Consider the following 22,860-nt stretch of genomic DNA (forward strand, 5'->3'; position numbering starts at 1 on the left):
TCAAACAAACAGCAATGTTTAAATCTAAATTCAAGTGTTGTGGGTTTATCTCCATGTTTTTTAGTTTAGTGAAGTAAACAGCAAACTGTCCTTAAACCTACAAGTCAGCAACAAAACTCAGCTTATTTTCTAAATGAATTTCTAGTGCCTGTTTAAATTTGAAGATTTCTTTTTACTTTTATTCTTCTAGTTCACACAAATAACCAATGTATAGAACCAAGTGCAAATTTAAAAAAACATCCTTGTTAGTGTGCCATCCTTTAATTCCAGAAACAGCAGTAGAACTGGTGATTGTGTAATGGTGCCGTGACCCGGATGAAAGCAAGGTTAAGGGGGTGAGTAATGTTGGCTTTCTAGTAGAACAACTCAAATTTTGGGTCCCTGTAAGACATGTTTTTTTTTTTTTTCGTTTCAAGTAGTCTTTTGTTTCACAGTGAACAGGAAAATATCTGTTGCTACTTACTTTCAACTTAGACTGAAATTGTTGAAATTTGTTGAACAGGATTTCTGCAGGTTTCACCAAGTTAAATGTAAGACATTTAAGACATTTTAAGAACATTTTGAATTAAATTTTAGACTTGTACAGGCTAAATGCTGAGGATTTTTTTTAAATCCTCCCAGTTAGAAAAGATTTTCACTAGCCCTATAATTACAATTTAATACATTTAATACAGGGTTTCTAAAGGTTTCATCAAGTCAAATTTAAGATATTTAAAGACCCTTTTAAGACCTTTATGAATGTAATTTTAGACTTATACAGAGCAAAACACAAAGATTTTTTTCAAATAGCCCATTTTTTGTTTGGTTTTTTGCCTGCCACAACAGAAAAAAATAAAAAATAATAAAATGTAGTTATTTTATGTAGTTATGTCAAAACAAGAAAACAAGTTGCACATACTTTTTTTCAATATAATGTTTCTTTTTTTTAATGACAAGTTTAACATTGTTAAAATATATTTATTATGGACAAAATTACATGAGCGATTAAAATATAAATAAGTGTATATTTATCGTTTTTTTGTCCAAATTTATTGAGTATAATTCCTATTCAACATAATACATTTCTGTTATGAAGCCTAGCCAATTTCATGACTATTTATACATATTATATCTGCTCCCCTTTCTGTGAATAGTTTTTGTATAAATGGAAGACCATGTAAAAAGAAATATTGCTATTATTTTCATGAGGAATTGATAAGTGAGTAATTGTTTATTAGTTTTCTTTTTATATATATATATGGATATTGGACATATATATATGTTGGACTGATTGAGTAGCCTTTACTTGGACAGGGGAATATTAAGATCTTTTAAAAATGTTTTAAGATGTACAACAAAATATTTCAGGGAATTTAAGGCTTTTTAAGGTCTTAAATTTTGCTTTTAAAATTTAAGACATTTTAAGACTTTAAGACCCTGCGGACACCCTGTAATAATACAATAGTTAAAATAATTTGTTTCGAATATTTTTTTTATTAATTTTCAAATATATCCTTTGGCAAACAATATAACTTTTAAAAAGAATAGAACAAAACATAGCTGTCAAAAACTTAATAATAATAATTTACAATAATAATAAATAAATAAATACAAAATAATAATAACAATAATAATAATTTACTAAGAAAAATAAGTGGGCAGGTCAGTATCGTCAACAGTAAATAGAGAACTTTAAGCAAATGTTACTGAGAGGAAAGTAATTTAATGCTATTTTTTTTTAAAATAAAAAGTTAAAAGTTTTATTAAACTGGATTGTTGGTGATTGTATAATGTCCAGATTGGCTAGTAATACATAAACCAAGGAAAATTAAGACCTGTTAAAAAAATTTAAGCTTTTGAGATATAAAACTCCATGGACACCCAGGTTGAAACTGAAAGGTCACTACTGACTAGATCTAGCAGTAGCAAAATGTAGGTATTGCTGGACTGTGACCTAAAATGGGTCTGCTGTCTATTTAAAAAGTACAAGCTCCAAAAAATGGCAAAAATGGCACAGAACCTAGATTATTCAACTAATATGTGCTCAACTATTTTTTTAATGGCACACATCAATTCAAATTTAGACAATATCCTGCCTCTAAAGTATGTAAATTTCAGTCAATCCTCAAATGATGAGCAGAGTTAATGTTAAACAACAGGAACGCAGAGAGAGACATTCACAACACCAAGCCATTTCATTCTGGGCCAAAAGTCAAAAAAGCATGTCGTTCCATCTCTGTTCATCCAGTCAGCACTTGCAAGCGCAGTCTGGAGGAAAGAATGGCACGTCGGGTTCACTGCGGCATAACACCAACAGACAGAAGCACAGTTAAACTCAAAGTCTTTCACACCCCATATGACTCTCACTTGCACACTAAAGATGCACTCAGAAGAAACAAGAAACAGAATAAGCTAATAGAATGTGTTGATAAAGAGACTGAAAACGAACGATTAAATACCAGCCTAAAATACTTAAAAATAAATGTATTAAATAAATCCGAAATAGAACAAAACAAGAAAAATGAAAGAAGAAAATGTATGGAGTTTCATTAAATGAATTAGTGCAACGCAGTAAAGTCTGTTGTGTACTATTTAAAAATAATCTAAAAACATGGTATCAATAAGAAAGTTTACCAAAAGTATCTTTTCCACAAGTTGAGGTTAATACATTAATACAGTATGTACATACTCTGGCTCAGTGTTGTAAGCAATTTCTCGGAAACGCTCCACCTCCATCAGCACCACCTGTCTAGATCTACTATCCAATGGCTGTCAATGCATTTTTAAAGCGAAATTGAATATGGTCCATGAACAATAGCCGTTTTCATCCACCTATTTTTATAAAAGAAATTATTGAAACGCCAAGATGCACATAGACTTTGAAAATGTGCATAAAAAAAACGTATGCGCATAACTAAGTAAGATAACCTTTTTTTCGATAAGAAAAGATTCACAAACTAAGATGGAAACATTTTTGCTGAACAAAATTTTAATATGCGCATTAAAAAAGGTCATATTATAAAATATCATGTGATGATAAAAATGTGTGTTAATGGACAAACCAGCAGGCTGAGCAGATTGTAAAACATCTAAAAAGTTGTTTTGGTCATTCAAAAACACCTTAACCACTTCAGTATTAAGCCGCCTTTCCACTGCACAAGACAAACGACAAGCGACAAACCGGAAGTTCATTCATTTCCAATGGAGAGAAGTCCGGAAACTGAGATCCAATCATCTCTGTATGCAGAAAATTCGGATACGATCTAAGCTGCGGATACGCTGAAATATTTGAACTCTTACAACTTGACCGTGTGCAACCGGCCGATTGGATGATGTATTCCAGTTTTGTCCAAGCAGGTCCGTGCGCGCAAGATGAGAAATAGGATTCTTTTTGTTATTTTTTTAAATCAGAAAAAAGTCTGTAAAAAAAAGTAATAAAAAATGTTATTTATGTAGTCTCCACATTCCCTCCAAAATTTAGCGGTCGATGAGTTTCTGGAATTCATTCATTCAACCATGGTGAACGCATGGAAATAATGGCTCTTGCTTTAGCACTCCTTAATTTCGGACACTGCGAGAATCAGCATCTCTCCCATGGTGCACGACAAAACTGAAAATTATGTGCGACTGCCACAAGGGGGCGTAATCCAACAGTCGAGTCTGAATGTTGTGTGCAGGGGAAAGGCGGCTTTAGTGTTTTTATATTATTAATTACCTCCAGACTGTCAGGAGTGTCTGTGCTAAGAAGAAGATTCACACAGCTTCTGCCACCACAGTAAATTCTGTTTTTACTATTGATATTTGGCGGCAGTTAATCAAGAAGTGATGATTTTGTTCTCTTTGAGTTGTTGGATGGAGGCGCTGCTTCATTCGCACATCTTATATGCTATATTCCAGTTTTGCGCATAAAGTTAATTAGCATTTTTGGATGGAAACAAAGCTGATGAATGATCAAATAAATGCACAAAAAATAATGCACTAATAGTGTCTCATGTCACTTCAAATTACCACTGAAATAAAGATTCATTTCAGGTCACTCTGTCATTGACAGCCGCTGTTAGGTTGTACCCTTCTTTACACCGACAACTGCCCTAGACCTCAAGGGCGCAAGGGTGATCAGCTCAATCGATTTTACACTGCAAATAGGTTCAACAACCAGTTCTAACTAGAACCACTCTGTGACACCAAATCAACACTATGTGTCCTAAAAAGACAAATAGAAGTACTGCTCTAGTTTTTAATGAGAGAGACCAAGAAAGAGAGAGAGGGAGAGTGAGCATGAAAGAGGAAAAGGAGAAAGATGCAGTGATTCTGCCCTACACTGACAAAACTGCTGCTCTGCTAACCTACTTTACCAGTCTATTCCCAGCATCAGACAGTGAGGAGAAGACCTCAAACACACACACACACACACACAGCTATTCATGTACATGGTCACACTGGACCAGAGGAGAAGGACATATTACATAAAAACAACATCTTTAAATGCAGAATAGGAAAGAACAGGTTAAACTTGATATTATTAGCTGAAGGTAAACTTTATTAGGTACACTTCTCCAGCTGCTTGTTAGCGCAAGTTTTTAATCAGCCAATCACATAGCACCAACTTAATGCATTTAGACATGGTCAAGACGATCTGCTGCAGTTCAAACCGAGCATCAGAATGGGGAAGAAAGGTGATTTAAGAGAATTTGAATGTGGCATAGTTGTTGGTGCCAGACGGGTTGGTCTAAGTATTTCAGAAACTGCTGATTTACTGGGATTTTTATACACAACCATCTCTAGGGATTACAGAGAATGGTTTGAAGAAGAGAAAATATCCAGTGAGTGGCAGTTCTGTGAGTGAATGATTTGTTGATGCCAGAGGTCAGAGAAAAATGACCAGACTGGATCGACCTGATAAAAAGGCAACAGTAACTCAAATAACTACTCATTAAAACCGAGGTATGCAAAAGAGCATCTCTGAATGCAGATGGGCTACAGCAGCAGAAGACCACACCAGGTGCCACTTGTGTCAACTAAGAACAGGAAAATGAGGCTATAATTCACACAGGCTCACCAAAACTGGACAATAGACGACTGGAACAACGTTGCCTGGTCTGAGGAGTCTCGATTTCTGCTGCAACAATCGTATGGTAGGGTTCGTTTGGTGTCCACAACATAAAGGCATGGATCCATCCTGCCTTGTATCAACGGCTCAGTTTTGGTGTGCGGGGGATATTTTCTTGGCACACTTTGGATTCATTAATACCAATTGAGCATTGTTTCAACACCACAGTCTACCTGAGTATTGTTGCTGACCAAGTCCATTTCTTTATGTCCATCTTCTGATGGCAACTTCCAGCAGGATAACATACCATGTCATAAAGAACAAGTCATCTTAGACTGGTTTCTTAAACATGACAATGAAATCACTGTACTTAAATGGCCTCCACAGACACTATATCTCATGTGGAGGAACGGGAGATTTGCATCATGGATGTGCAGCCAACAAATTGGCAGCAACTGTGTGATGCTATCATTTCAATATGGATCAAAATCTCTGAGAAATATTTCCAGTACCTTGTTAAATCTAAGCCACAAAGGATTAAGGCAATTCTGAAGGCAAAAGGGGGTCCAACCTGGTACTAGAAAGGTGTACCTAATAAAGTGTATGTGTAAGGTTATTAACATGAACTCTGCTTGCTACCTGAACAAATAACTGAACTCTGTTACAAAGATTTTTTTTACTCATGTCAACCTCAAATGTCAAGAGAGTGTAAGTTCCTGCCCACAATGCTCATGAGGTAAATCACTTTTTCAACTTTAATTCAAAGTAAAAAAAAAAAAAAAAAGTATGTGGAATTTGTACAAGACAAAATGTACAAGTGCACTAAATGTGCTGTACTAAACCTTCTGGGGAACTGTTTGGTCCTTTTTACCAGGTAAAGTTTTTACATAATCTGAACAGTAGGACATTGGTTTTGGCAGGAGGTTTGACATGAGTTAATAAATAAGTTACGTTAATTTAGTTTTAATAAAAGGTGAAGGAGTCATCAAACACATAACAGATTTATTCAAAAGTTCTCAATAAACATCAATTCTCATATGAACAAAATAAAAGGATTTTATTTTCCATTCAAAATTGAGTAACATCCATTTGAGGTACATCCATTTTAACAATAGTGGCCTCTTAGTTTCTTCCGTCATGGTCTCTTATTGCAAAAAGATTAAAATAATTTGTAAGATTGTATTTGTTTGTATTATTTTAACACTACCTTGTCTAGAGCCTCCCGGTCAGCCAAGTCTTGAACTGCTAGCAGCTTAATGCTGGAAAAAGAGAGAGAAAAAACAAGCCATGTGAGATTTATAGTACAATAGTACCACTACATAAAAAAATAATAGGATAGTAAATCAATCCAATAAACAATAAAAATAGACGACACATATTGAAGGCTTGCTTCAGACCATACAAACAGATTAATAGCAAATTGCCTGTCATCTTTAACTGCCTCCTTTAAAACAGTCATTTATTTCAACTACAGTAATGCTGCATGGTAGATCCCTTTAACATAAATTACATATATCACAAACGATCTCAAACACAAGGTGACGACAGTGGAGCAAATGACAATGCAGTTTTGATATGTACAGCCCTAATAACCACTGAGCTGTTTGTTTTGCTAATTATTTCTCCTGGTTAGTGCTAGAGCACAGCAAACGGTTCTGTGAATATTACAATTGTAATTAGTTTAACAATCATTCAGGTGAAAATGTCAAAGCAGGGCTTTTAATGTAAAATCAGTTTGTACTTAAGATGTCATCTAATAATGTGCGTTTACCATATGGATGTGCAAATGTAAAAGTTTAATAGCTTAATCTGAATATGACTCACTGATCAAGCCCTGCACCATAGACATAAGCTGATATTCAATGTATAATTCTAATGAACAAGCAAAATATTGATATGGTGGGAACTTCAAAACGTGAAATAGGTATTTTTACATTAACTTTAAGTGTCTAAAGAATTTTTTAATCAAGTCTTCAGCACTAAATGCCTAAAGACTTGATACGGAATTTATTTTCAAACATGACCATTTTTACATTAATCTGGCATTAAGCATTATAAACTCAGCAACTATCTATAGGGCTTTTGTGTGTTAACTTTCTACACAAAGGTTTGATTGGTTAAAATCACTTACAATAGCCTTTATTAATTTTAACTGATGTTCATTTCTTACTTAATGCCTTATAGTGCATTACAATCAAAAAAGTCATAATTGCTGTATAAAATTGAGGTAATATTGAATCCTTCAGTTGTATTATTTATTACTTTAACATATACCAATAAAATGGCTATTTTTTAGACTTTTAATTTAAAGCATGATTTTTAAAATGTTAACTTTAAAACATTTAAATACACAATACAGCAATTCACTAAGTATTTTTTGTTTTTATAACAGTTAAATTAATATTTTTCACAGCTTAAGTCAATATCTTGATAACACCATATATCATGATAAAGGTTTCAGCAATTAATCACAACAAGAAAATTTCCAACTGTACAGGTAGATCAGCAGCTTTTTTGACAAAGTCAAGAACTCACTGTCCTCTGAACCCACAGAACACAATGGACATGCTTTGTTTTATGGCACAATGATAACAAAAAATTATTCAGGACACACTAAAGCCTTTAACTGAGCTTCTGTTATACATTTTCATCTAAATAAACAACTTTCTGAAATTTACTGTCCAAGACAGTGTTATTTTGTATATCCTAATATTAAATGACAAGGTTACAATTCAAATTTTCTAGGCTTTTCATATAATAAAAACAAAAACAATGTATTATAGTCATCCTTCACTTTTTCCAAATCGGTTTGAGTTTCTTTCTTCTGCTGAACACAAATGATATCGGAAAAAAAAACAGCCATTGACTTAGTATTTTTTGTTCCTAGAACTGAGTTCAATGGCTGTTTCCCACCCAACATTCTTCAGAATATCTATGTTCAATGTCTATGTTCATGTTCAACAGATGTGACACGTGAAATCCAAAAAAAAATTTATAAGCATTTAAGTGTAAGTAAATGGTAAGTAAAATGTTAATTTATGGGGTGAACTTTCCCTTTAACTGCTTTGCCAACTTGTGAATATTCATGAGCAGATGGCAGGACAGAACAGAAACTCTGTGAATGGTGGATGACTGGAAGTAGTCAGGATTTAAGCATAATCCAGCAGATCAGGTTTCTAATTCGCATATGAATGACATTAAGGAAGGTATATTACATATTAATTTTGATTATATTAGCACACCACAGAACTTGATTTTGAACTTTTCTGAGGTCAACTGCAAAAAAAAAAAATGTTAGCAATCCTCTCGACTGGAACAGAGTTGTCATGGATGAGAAGAGCTCAGAGACCAACTATAAACACAAATCAATTATTCTGTACTGTCAGGAGGCACAGAACAATCCTGCAGGCTTTCCCAGAGTTCACTGCCCTCATGATCACTTCTCTAAATGGCAAAACACAAAAGCAACAAATCCTAAAGCTCACGTCATGTGCCAAATGTTAAAATACTTCATTTCTATCACAATCTATAAGGTCAACTATGTAATTTTGTAGGCCAAACGAGTTGTATTTACAACATATTCTACATTTTTTTTTTAATTATTATTTTAATAAAGAAGTAAACTACAATATTTGATTAAGAAGCTCAAGACATTTTCAGATATAAGGGGGTGTTTACGCAACTATTTTTAACTAACAAGTTCATGGCTTTCGGACCTTCATTTATACAGCTAGTGATTTGGTGGAGTGAAAACGAAGTTTGATTTATAACTGCAGTTTTTATAATGTAAACTACTAAAGCACAATTGTGTGCAAATTGTGATGTCTGTGACATCTTGCAGCCCTAATACAAATAATTGGTATTAGTATGCATTATAAAAAAACTAAATCTAATTTGTTCCATTGCAAAAATGTATTTGCATTTTGCAGTTATTGCTAAAGCTGATTACACAGATCCTGTTTTTGAGAAACAGCACCTTGTTCCTTGTTCATACTGTAGGTGTGTGTGTGTGTGTGTGTGTGTGTGTGTGTGTGTGTGTGTTTTATCCATAAATGTTTATGCTATGTAACTTTATACAAAGCATTTCTTTTCCAAATCTTAACAAAACTTGCAATAAACCTTATGACTGATACGCATTAAAAAGCACTATAAATGTAAAGACATGTCAGTCACAGAAGTCTTTGCTGGAAATCACTCTTCACTCATTAATGACTGTGTGGGGCTGTGTTGAGATTATGTTTGGAGAAATAAAACTGAAAAGTGATAACCTGCTGTCTGGATTAACTTTTAGCAAAATAACAAATTTAGCTTAATAAAATCTAAAAATAATATATTTAAACGTAGCCATAAAATGTACATTTGACTTAATTTAATGCAACACCAACATTTTAAATAAAAAAACTTTACCAGTGAATAAATGGGAATAAAGAATGATCAATACATGCTATGAAACTGAAAATGATCACAAAAAGAAATCTCAACAAGTTAGAAACTACTTAAAGGTGATTAAATTACAACAAAATGTAAATTCCGAGTGAACCACCATTCAACCAATGATAGTTTAATAATATTTATTATTATGAAGATCATTACTGCAAATCTCTCCAGACCAATGATCTTTTCAACTAAACCTTCACCTTCATTTAAAAACTGAAGAACTTGCATGTTCTCCCTGCGTTCGCGTGGGTTTCTTCCGGGTGATCCGGTTTCCCCCACAGTGTGAATGAGTGTGCACATGGATGTTTCCCAGAGATGGAAGGGCATCCGCTACATGAAACATATGCTGGATAAGTTGGCGGTTCATTCTGCTGTGGCGACCCCAGATAAATAAAGGGACTAAGTCGAAAAAAATAAGTGAATAAACGAATGAATGAATGAATGAATGAAAAACACAAAAAACAATAATAAGAATATTGTTGAGTAAATGTACCCTAAATCTACAACACAATTCTACATTGATAACAAGTGTATTTTTACTTCAGTAATTGAATCTAGGCTTCAAAATTCACAAAAGATTTTCACCAACAAAATGAGTAACAACTCAAACTAAAAGCAGATGAAAAAAATTTTATAGGTTTTTTTTTTTTTTTTTTTTTTTTTTTGAGGAAACCAGAGTGAGGCAAACCTACAGATGACCTACAAAAATATGCCATCAATGCAGACAGGGATCAGTTGCAAACCAGTTTATGTGCTTGGTTTATTTCAGAGTGGCAAAACAACACTGACTCAAACAACCGAGAGCATTTGGGCTATGTGTTGTTTGACTAATGAGAAACAGAGGATGCATGAAACATCACTGAAAAGGGTTGTAAATTTCTCAAGGAATTTTTCCAATGATAATTACTAAAACTTCGAGAGAAAAAAAAAACTTCCTGGTGTCACAAATACATTTACAATGACTGCTTAAGGAAGAGAAAAACAGAAAATGAGATGCATGAGAATTAATCTGTATTTTGCCGTTAATGTTGAAGCTGATTACACAGATCCTGTTTTGAGAACAAACATTCAGACAACACCCTGTTCCCTCATAGGTAAGCACATGGCCGGTGTGTGTTTTCATTTTATATGTAAATGAGTGTGTTATAAAACCTGATCTTTTCAAACCTTTGACCAGTTATCAAAACATAGATCAGTAAACCTTATGGTTAAAAAGCAAGCAGTTGCGCGCTCATAAAATAATGATAATAAAAGTCTCATGAACATTAATAGACATAAAACACACAGTAAAATATTACATAACCTCCACAGATGACATTCATTGGTACCAAATGGCTTTAACTTTTTTTAGATACACAACTATAATCGAGTAGCAAGTGGATGCCTGCTGAAACTGCATATACATAAAAATAAAATACACAAATTTATTAAAATGATGTTTTAAATTATATTTCTGGTGTCATAAGCAATAATCAGCTGTTAATTTCATATGATAACTTGTCAATTGGTCTAATATAGTACATAACGTAATACTCTTAGACCATTTTAGACTAAAGAAACCAAAATGCACATATTTACAGTTTATTCTCATCTACAATATTTATTTAAAATAGGTTCAATTTGTTATTTTGTTATCACTGGTTTACGCCTTCATGTTTTACCCGTTTAAAATATAATTACTACTACTATTGCATGTTTTAATGAAGTACAGGCCAAATAAGAATGGTGTATTTTTTGCGAGTGTCACAAGGTCTAATCTCTTTAAATAAAGAAGATGTGTTTTCCTTCTGTGCCTTCTATGTAAAGACATTCTTTAAATGAGAAATGTAAAACAAAGCTTCTTACTGATTCACTACGGACTCAATTGGCTGAGCACCAAACCAAGCATTGTATACAATCAGAAGCCAAACGAAATGTTTTTGCATCATGGCACCTTGGCTTTCCAAATGTCTTTTTTAAACAAAGAAAAATGTATAAAAAATAAACGTGCAGTGTATATTTCAAAAGATTGTGGAGTCTTCTGTTTTGCAGGCCATTTAATACACACTTCTGTGTCTAAAAACATGTTAGAGCTTTTATTATTACAAGAAATGACTAGACATTACATTTTATTTGCTTAAAAGAGATAATTTAGCATTAACCCTTTAACTAGCTTTACCTGCAAAATAAAGCCATGGATATACAAATAAGTTTTCTAAATCCAACAATTGGTGCTCTGTTGCACTTGTCTAAGCAGGAAACTGGACTCTCCGAGTTAAACAGAACGCAGTAACGAATAGGATTATATTACTGAACCAATGAAAAGAAAATCTACAGCAGACTATCATGAATTAATACAGAGAAGTAAAATTAATAATTAGCCCAGCAGATTATGATCTCAGCAGTGAAACAAACACTACTGGTCAACAAATAACACGACACTCCTTTACCTGACTACACTGCTCTCACACTTTCACTGTAATTTAATCATTCTGTATGGCCTTGTGATGTGATTGTGACCACACTGAGTGAGAGGTTGATCAACAAATTTATCAAACTCAATTGTCTTTGAAGCAAACTAAAGACACATTGTTCAATGTAGCTGATGCATTATTGGTTGAAAACTTGTAAAAACAAAAAACAAAAAGCATCTTCTGCTGTAAATGTATACGAATCAAAAGACAAAATATTACATTTTGGGCTCCACACCACATGTATTTTACAAAGGTGATTTTATATAGAGTGGTGTGAAAAAGTGTTCGCCCTTTACAGATTTTTTTGCATATTTATTGATTATTATTATTATTATTATTATTATTATTATTATTTATTGTTATTATTATTATTGTTATTATTATTATTATATATATATATATATATATATATATATATATATATATATATATATATATATATATATATATATATATATATATATATATATATATATATATATATATATATATATATATATATATAAATACTACTCAAATTATAATAAGCAGGAAAATGATCATTTTCACAAGAGTAAACAACTCTCTTTTTTGCATGTTACAGAAAATGTCAAAAGTCATGAGCAGCATATAGCACAGCAGTCATGTGCTAACAAAGCCATACAATGATATCTCATGTCATGTTTACAGTATGTAAATGCTGTACAACATAAAACCAAAGTTTGATCTCAAACCAAACAAGACCTAAACCCAGAGACAGTGTCAACAGCAAGAAACAGCTAGTCATTTTCAACATAAGGCCTATTTGTGCGATATCATATAAATTTCCAAAAATATCTGCTAATTAGTCAGGAATGACACACTTTGTCTTCATTTGTCATATTTATTCTATGCATTACTGCATGTTTAATTAGGGCTGGGTGACTTGGCCTAAAATCTAAATCTTGATTAACTGAACATTTTATTTCGATTACGATTAATGAATGAATAATTTTTTAATTTATTTAATAAATTTTTTTTGCCCTCATAATTCACTGACAAGTTTTGTACAGTAAGTATGCTCACATATTACAATTGAGAGATTTCTGAATTAGGGTTGCCTTATTTGACTTTAAAGTAATTTAAGGAAACACACTATCTGCACCACATGCATTAGGAAAAGTAATTTCAAAAATTGACTTAAAAAAATGTGATCTATTATAGGTTCTGAAAGTCGATTTCGATTATTTTTGGATTAATTGACCAGCCCTATGTTTAAATATATGAAAGACTTCAAATCATTTTTCAGAAATATCTGCTATGGGCTTGCAGGTACCATTAGGGCTGCACGATATTAGAGAAAACTGACATTGAAATGTTTTGTTTTCCTGTGATACAAATTGTGATATGAACATAATTTCACAAGATGGCTCGAGTAACTATTTGGAAAGAATTCATCATTTTACATTCAGAGTGCATCTGCATAAAATATCCAAACCTAACAAAAATATAGTATGCACAGATGACAACGTTAGAACAAAGATAAAAAAATAGAAATAAACCGTGCTTCACGGTTTTCAGTGAGGTCTAACAGCATTGAGGTATAAAATGCAATAATCAAACGAAAATTATCACTGCATAGTCTCGTTGTATAAATTATTAAACACTTTATCTTTGTTAAAGTCGCAAAATTGATAATTTCTTGTCCCCAAATGGTTTAAATTAGCTTGAAATCTCAGTCACTGGCCTTAAAAAGATATTCAACTGAAAGTTTTTCACACCGTTAGAACCTGTAAGATTGGGTCATGTTATAGGTCATGTTATATTATGCCCAACATGACTTTGTGACTATTGAAGAATCGCATGTTGCCGCATCTGCATTGTGATATCGATGCTGAAAGGATAAATTGTGTGGCCCTAATAGAAATGCTAATTGCAAATGGATAGCGTTCATTTTCTTAGACCATTCTAAAGGTGTGAAAAACAAACCATAAAGAGCAAACAACCAGCCCAGCGTTACTACAGCTTTAGTGAGAGTTGAATCAATAAGAACATGACTTTTGAAGAAAAAAGACAAGGTTCAACTCTATCAAAGCGTAACCGGTGAGTCTGCAGTTCTCAGTGTGTTTGGCAGTTCATTATAGCACTAATGGAAAATTGTCCCACACACACACACACACACCAAATACGTATTCACATCCTGTCATATTGTGCTACTTCCAGAGTTGTTTATATAATAATGCTGCACTGCTGTGTTGTGTCAGCGTAAAAGGAAAGGTTTCCAGGGAACTAAAAATGATGACTTTGATCCAAGCGCTTCTCTGACCCTGAGGTCAGTCTTTGGGATAGACGGACAGCAACTGTCTCTCTCACTATCTCTTATTCAAATCAAACATGTCAACACCTTAAAGCAGTGGTCACCAAACTTGGTCCTGGAGGGCCGATGTCCTGCAGATTTTGCAACCCCAATCAAACGCATCTAAACAAGCTAATCAAGGTCTCACTAGGTATTCTTGAAACATCCAGGCAGGTGTGTTGAGGGAAATTGGAGCTAAACCCTGCCGAGACACTGGCCCTCCAGGACCAAGATTGGTGACCCCTGCTTTAAAGGAACAATTGCCACGAAAAAAAATTCTCACAGAAATATGATGGCAGAATTTACTGTTTTGTGGTGGTCTGCCCCTTTAAAAGATTGCAATGAAACCTTTCACAACACAACATTTTGCAACAAATATGAAATTAAATTATTGCAAAACTGTAACTGTGACACTTGACATCCAACGTACGCTAATGTTGCTGGTGAGCGCTGAGGGCAATCTATTACCAGTGCTCAAACTCTTACTCCTGAGAAAGAGCCCATAGTGTAATTATTATTATTCTGTCCACTGGGTGTGAACACTGTGCCAGGCTGTTGTTCACAGTCTGAAAAGAAACAGGGGAAACAGAACCAAAACATCCACAAACTACTGAAGAAGGCAGAAACAACAGAAGCTTGTGTTGAGTGTGTGTGATTGTGCTTTAGTGAAATAGGACAATAATTTGAGTAACGACATGGGTATAACACAGTTACTACAAGAAGGTGGCGAATTGATGTCATCCTCATTTCTCAAAAAGCTTATTAATGAAACAGAATGGGTTTTTTTTTTTTTTAGAAAGTAAAACTTTACACTGTATCCTGTGAGGGTTGGCTTTAGGGATAAGGTATGGCAATAGAAAATGCAGTTTATAAAGTATAAAAAACATATGTAATGTCCCCACAATTCACAAAAACAACCCTGTTTGTGAGGGGAACGATAGATCATGCTATTCCACTCTATATGAGTGGAGTCTCCATAACTCACTCCATAACTTTGAGGGGAAAAAAATAAATAAAAAATCACCAACAGTGAATAAATGTGTGAACACGTCGAGCATCTCTGTGAACAGTTCACAAAAAAAATTATACATGCAGACTGTACTGTGTGCATATTAAGTACATGCATAATGAAAACTTATTAACAATCATAATGATAATAATAACAATAACAAGATGTTACGATGAAGAAGCCGAGAGCAGACTTGCGGATTCAAATGCAAGTTTAATAGGAAGTTCAGTAAACCAATGGTCAATACAAGGGCAAACAGGTGTATCCAGGCAATCCAGAGTCGTAGTCAGAAACACAGATGATCAAAATACAAGGATGAACAAACTTACAAAGCGAGGGTCAAAACACGGGAAAAACAAACCAGTAAAAGACTTTGTAATGATCGTTGATAAACAAGACTCTGCCCTGAATGAATGAAAGTGGGGTGTATTTATAGTCCTTGTAATCAGTGTAAATGAGCAGCGGCTGTGTCTATTAGAAAGTGTCTGGAGTATTGTCAGCTGTTACCAGTGTTGATGAGCACAGGGGTTTCTGGGAGTTGGAGTTCGCTCAGTGGTAATCTGGCCATATAGGAAACCCCGGTGGCAATCGGCACAAACTACAGGAATTGATCGCCAGCAGAGACAACTCTACTGGCAATCGCAACACAAGAATCATAAACAAACATAAAAAGAACACCACCGACACTTTCTTTTCTGTTACTGATGGTAGACTAAACTTCCCACAATTACAGAAATCAACTGTGCAAATAAGTTAAAATCTAAGTTTAAGGTTGCGTCTACAATGCGGTCGATACGTTTTATACTAGATCTGGGGCCCGTTTTAGAAAGGAGGTTCAGTGAAAACTCTATTTTAACTATGAAATGAGAGAAACTCTGGGTTTTTAGTTTCAAAATGGCAGGTTTGTCAAACTGGAGAAAGCAGGGTTAGTCAAGCCTGTTTCTGAAAGAGAGGTCATTTTAACTTCGAGTCAGTTACCGTGGTAACTTACTCTGTGAACCTAACCTGGTCAGGAGCAGGTTTTATTATCTAAAGATTCACTAATAATTTATCAAAGTTTCTGTCGGTCTCCTCTTTTTTTTAAAGACGAAGCGGTATTTCTTGCCTTAGCCTTACGTTTCCACTCACCTATTTTAATGCACATTTTGGATATGTGCATAAAAATGATTGATGGAAACGTCATGATGCATATAACTTTTGAAAATATACTTAAAAACGTATTCACATACCTGAGTAGAATAAACTTTATATTCGATAAGATTTGCATAAACTGCGATGGAAACACTTTAGCTGAAAAAAAATTCCAGTATGTGCATTAAAATAAGGTTTGTTACAAGAGAGCATGTGATGATGAAAATGTGTGTGAATAGACAAACCAGCAAGCTGAGCACACTGCAGAAGATCGGAAATGTTGTTTAACTCATTCTAAAATGTCTTAACCGTTTCAGTATTGATGTATATTTTTAATTACTTCCAAAGTGTCAAGACCGTCTGTTCTCCGCATCTCATATGGCTTCAAATGCCCCCACGTGTTCATTGTGTATCAACATCGTCCTCCTAGGTGAAAGTCATTTATTAAATAAAGAAACGATTCACGCAGCTTCTTCTATCGCAGTAAAGTCTGTTTTTATTGTTGATATTTGGTGCCAGTTAATCAGGAAGTGACGATTTTGTTCTCTTTAATTCGTTGGATGGAAACACTGCTTTATTCGCACATCTTTTATGCATTAGGCTATTCCAGTTTTGCACATAAGTTTTATTAATATTTTTGGATAGAAAAACATAGCTATTGCCTACATTTCAGTCACACAAAGAACAAAGTCACATATGAGAACGGCTTGTCCTTTTTAAAAAAAAAAAATTGCTTAAATTTACCGACCTTCGACATGCACTGTAACTACATTAAAGAAATTATTGTTCGGTCTAAAACTGTTTCAGTACTGCTTACATTCTGAATGTCATATCAACCTCTACCACTTGATCAATAATAGAGGCAGACAAGTGCACTTTTAAATCTAGTAAAACTGATCAACGTGTATAAAAGTGGGAAAGTGTGTAAAATTGTTATAAACGTCACACATTACATTACTTTTTTCCCTTACATTTAAGTATTTAAATACTTTAGATATAAAATTATGCATTAACTTGAGCAGCTGTTTTCCCATGCTAACTAAAATGTCTTAACTCTGTTTCACTGATGCAGTGCTGTTACTTTTTTAAATATATGGTCATATTTGCTGTAACTTTGCATGAGCACATCAAGTAGACTAGAGAAAGAAATGCTGATCTCTTTTTTCAGATGTTGCCATGGTGACTTGTAATATCTGTGCTCCATTGATAATGTCTTTTTATAGTCACAGCGTGAGCACTTAAGATTGGCTATTCTGAAACCAAAAACTTAAGAGTTTTAAATCTCTTGGTAAATCAACTCAGAGTTATAGTTTAAACTCTGAGTTGGTTAAACCTCTTTACTGAAACAGGCCTTTGGCATCTAGACAATCTTGGAACAAAATATTGATCTAATTATTCATATAGTTTTATTTGGGCCATAATAATGACTGGAGTATCCCTGGGGAAATAAAAAAAAAAAAAACAGTAGGAGGCGTTGAGATGGGTGTGAAATATGTGAGACTCCAGGGCAAAACTAAAGCGTTATGATGGCAGGTGTGACTAAGGCCTTATTAGTTTCCATTGCTAAAACCATTCACGGAATTTACAGTCAGTTTTCTAACTAAATGAACAAATAAATCATAAGTAGGACTTTCAACTGCTGAAAGACTGCTAATGAAATATTACAATAGCAAAGCTGAATTTGGGGAAACATTAATGGATTTCAAACAGCTATAATCTATAACCTAGTAACCCAAACAACAACCTTACAACCACCAATATGACAAATGTGGTTTTCAGTTCATGTGGTTCATCAATAGATCATTTATTGACTTGTTCGTAGTTTATATGCACACAGTAACAGTATACTCCTCTGCTCACATGCGCAGTTATTTAGATGATCAACTAACACTGTTTATTTTTGCAGCCTTCATGAAATGTTAATAAAAACACGTACACATTCACATACACTACTTGAAAAAAGTCTTCTTATTGATCCCATTTGTAAGAACAACAAATAAATCCTTGACTTCTAGTTGATGATTTTAAAAAAGTGGCAGAAGGGAGACTTTCAGATCTGTTGAACTGCATCCCAATCATCACAAATACTGCAGAAGACTTATTAGAACCTGCATGGACCCAAGATTCTCACAGAAATCAGTGAAATTTGGAGAGGGAAGTTTGGGTGTGCGATGATGATGCCAACATCAACAGCCTGAGGTTTCAAAGCATTTGTGCGGCCCATGACATTACAAACCACAGGAGAGGGCAAATTCTTTGGCGAGATATCGCTCCTTCTCATACCTCAGCCTCCACATCAACGTTGCTGAAAGCAAAGAAGGTCAAGATGCTTCTCGATTGGCCAGCCCAGTCATCAGACATGAACATTATTGAGCATGTCTGAGGTAAGATAAACGATGAGGCATTGAAGATGAATCCAAAGAATCTTGATAAACTCTGAGAGTCCTGCAAGAACTCTTTCTTTGCCATTCCAGATGACTTTATTAATAAGTTATTTGAGTCATTGCAGAGATGTATGGATGCAGTCCTCTAAGCTCATGGGAGTCATACACAATCTTTATACTTTTTTTCACACCACCATGACTTCATATTCTATACTGTACATTATTTCTGTTAAGCGACATGACTTTTGTCCAAGCAAAGCCAGACCTTACTGTCCTAATTAAGTAATAATAAAAATCAAGGCATAATCATATTTTATTTTGGTAAAATAAGCCTAATCTACAGTCATTTGCCTTTTATTTAAACCAGTTCTGATACCAAACGATTAACTAGAAGTCAAGTTATTTTTTATTGTTCCTAAATCTTGAATAGGCAACAAGACTTTTGTCAGGTAGTGTAGAGCCAATTTACCATATCCAGTTCACCTACAGCAGGGGTTTCCAAACTCTGTCTTTGAGGGCCGGTGTCCTGCATAGTTTAGCTCCAACTTCTCTCAACACACCTGCCTTGACGTTCTACCTAGCTTGATTGGCTGGTTCAGGTGTGATTAATTGTGGTTGGAAATAAAACATGCAGGACACCGGCCCTACAGGACCGTGTTTGGACACACCTGACCTACAGTAAACCACATCTTCGGACTGTGAGGAAAACCTGACTACATCAAACAGACACACAAAATCACTTTCCAGAACCTTCTCCTTCACTGATCCTTGCTGACGTAGTAATCTTCCCATACGCATCCAAAACAGTGAATCAATCCATGCTAATAGAGACAACTATTACAATAACAAACTTCATTTTTATATAGCGCCTTAAGTAGTATCTTAAGGCACTTTACAGACATTTCAAATGTGCAGCTGTAAAAGATACATAAAACGATAAATGCACAAAAACACAATGAAAAAGTGAACAGTTATCTTGAGTCTTCCACAAATTAAACAAAATAGCTCTGCTTTTCCTTAACCCCTCAATGTTCTAGCTTCATGTCTGAAACTTTGTAGTGCTAGCACTTTTTGGGTTGATTTAGTACACACTTTTATATAAAAGAACTTCCAATGCAAGGAGAAATATACAAAGACATTCATCATGAAGAGACACTTTATGATATCGTATATTATACATTACTTTTCATACTCCTTGTTTGCAAGTTGTTTTGGTCTGGTTTGATCTGTTAAATGATAAAACTTTCAATACACAAGGGCATGGAATCAACATACGAGTCAAAATATTTAACATTTAAAAAATGTTAAGATCCAGTTTCATTCAAAATGATAATACATTAGATTAGATCTGAATCTGTTTTGTAGTTGGGTCATCATGATGTGGTACAGCACTGTGGAGACTAAACACGTGCGACAACTCAAAAAGTAAGCCGACGCTGACAGATATGAGTCATTGTTTGGCTTAGTGTGTGTATGGAGAGGTTACTACAGGGCGTCTCTGCGAACACTTTATTTTTTTTCTTCAGGGTGAACTAGAGTAACCTCAGATCAGGCCTTCTGACGGCTTCCTCCACACCGTGTTGAAGGATTTTAACCTATCATCTCCAGAACTGTGGGTTTTAATCTGTCCTTTTACACTGAAAACAGATGAGTTGTCTACTAGACAGCATTTAATTAGGCAAAACAAACACTGAGATCAGATAAGTAGCTGAGAGAGACTGTTGTGTCGCATAGCAATAGTGATTATGACAGTGTTGATGGAAGATGGGGAAGCTTTAAGTGACCTACAGTGACTCCTTGATGTTTGTCTTAGTCAAATATTTCCTGTAACTTGAAGCAATTACTCTGGTGCCGTTTGGATTTGGAGATGAATGACATTGCAAATTATGTGGCTTGTTGAGAGTAAGGCTATAAATTCAGACAAAAAGGTGTTTATGTTAGACAGAGTGATTACATCTGTGGCCTACTAATACACTACCATTCAAATGTTTGGGACTTTCTACAGTTTGGGATGAAAATAAGGTTGTTTTTGTTGTTTGCTTTTGTCATCAAATAAGTGGTAATTTTCTGAAATGTAATAATGTACAGTATGGTACATTTTTGTCAACGATAAATTTTCAGTAACCATTTATTAGTGTAATTGATCCTTCAGAAATCATATTAAGAAAAGGCAATGTTTATTCTTTAAACAAATTCTTAAAGGCTCCATTTATTTATTTATTTATTTATTATTTGTTTGTTTGTTTACGCCATATCAGCAGCATTGGTTGTTTTTATGGCAAAACCTACAGTATACTAAATATACAATATATAACATCCAATCATATTAGATTCTTAAAAATTCATTGTACAAAAACTTTAAAAAAAACTATAAACAGCAACAACCCTGAATAGTCATAAACAATCTTTTAGTTTGATGAAAGATAAATATTCTAAAATTGCTCCAGAAGAGATTTTCTCACACATCTACTATAAAATATTTCCTAAATAAAAATGTTCTCTAATATTATTCAAAATAGATATTCTATTAAAATATGCTTTATCATCAATATTCTTAAACAAGTAACAAATAGGTTTTTCTTCCCCTTTCAAAAAACTAATGAGTGTGTTAGTCTTGAGTCTCTAATTCCACATCTCTTAAAAGCTCCAAACTGTTGTAAAGTTAATATTGAGTGCATTTAATATCAGCATTAATGCTTAGGAGTATCATTGAGATAATATTTTGGGATTAATATTCATGTTTAATATTAAATTAATATGTAAGAAAAATATTTAGTATTACTACTAATAATAAATAAATATAAAAATAAATCAATTATTGTTATTAATTAATTGATTAATTAATAATCATTAATACATTTATATTTTTGATTAATATTTTTCAAATTTATATTATTTTACTTTTTTGTATTTTTACTTCATTATTATTAATAACATTTTATTATTATACCATAAAATATAAATAATATACAACTATTGACTGTGTTTACTAAGTTTTTTTTCCTTTTAATGCAAACTTTATAAATGCTTTGGCAATACATTTGTAACATTTGTCATGCCAATAAAGCAATTGTTAAATTGAACTTAATTAATATTTTGGGTGAATCCAACGATTAATGACATACATAATGACATTAATGACATGACAAACCTTCATTCATCTGTTCAAATCTTCTTTCTTGCCCCCAAATTCTGTCTGTCAGTTAAATGCGTTTTCATGGTTATCTAGTCAAAAGGTCAAAGTACTGGACAGACTATTGATTCTAAAGTTTCTCAAGGCTTGTCACAGACTAACTGTATTTGTCAACAGATAATTCAATTTTCCAAGTAAATAATTGCCTTTTATAATCAATAAATTCTAAAAATGCTGGTTAAATTTCTTTTCCTACTCTTTGTCACTAACATCCAGGATTGCCGTAGAAAGCAAAAGTGTGGCCCATCTCGGGTTTATTCAGAGTAACGTGTGAAAGAGTGGAATGACGGCAGACGCTACAAAATAGCCATTTCAAATAAGGTTTGCTTGTATTTTTGATACAGCATACTTGTCAACCGACACAAGTTCTCAAAATTAGATTATAAGCTTTTCTCACTCAAGAAAAAAAAAAAACTCCTGACACCACCAGTAAAAAAACTAACCTTGAGACATGATTGAAGCGGTTTAGTTAGCTGACTTGAGTTTTTAAATGCAGCAATATGCTGCTTCTTCAAAATGAATAATTCTAGCACAGCAATATTAAAATCTGCATATGACCTTGCGAGGTAGAATGACAGATACTTTAAGCAAGCGTTGCCCATTTAACTGCTTATGAATTAATCACTGAAAATGCTTGTTAATATCAGAGGCCATGACTTAACGAATTCTGAACTGCAGTCTGATTTGCTAATAACAGTAAATGATTCAGATTTATATAGACCTTGCCTTTCAGTACACGTGCATACATCTGCACTGTTCAAAGAAACCTTGAAGCTCTTTTCTAACTCTTAAAGTGCTCATCCTGATATTTAACATGAAATTTCATTATTAATATCAACTATACTGTATTATAAAATAAATATAATAATCATACATAACAGGCATAATGTCATGTTAAGTTTAAGTTTAC

The 22,860-nt window shown here is 33.7% G+C and overlaps 1 protein-coding gene across 2 annotated transcripts in view; it reads right to left on the minus strand.

Annotated features, from left to right (window-relative positions):
* eepd1 (endonuclease/exonuclease/phosphatase family domain containing 1) overlaps positions 1 to 22,860 on the minus strand; it is a 44,354-nt gene that overhangs the window by 15,902 nt on the left and 5,592 nt on the right. For both annotated transcript variants that reach the window (XR_012394511.1, NM_205759.1), the window contains 1 exon segment: positions 6,237 to 6,288. Coding sequence is in view for 1 of the 2 variants with exons in the window: in NM_205759.1 (NP_991322.1) it covers positions 6,237 to 6,288 (52 nt within the window). In the remaining variant the exon portion in view is untranslated.

The sequence above is a fragment of the Danio rerio genome, chromosome 19 (assembly GCF_049306965.1).
Source record: "Danio rerio strain Tuebingen ecotype United States chromosome 19, GRCz12tu, whole genome shotgun sequence".
NCBI lineage: Eukaryota > Metazoa > Chordata > Actinopteri > Cypriniformes > Danionidae > Danio > Danio rerio.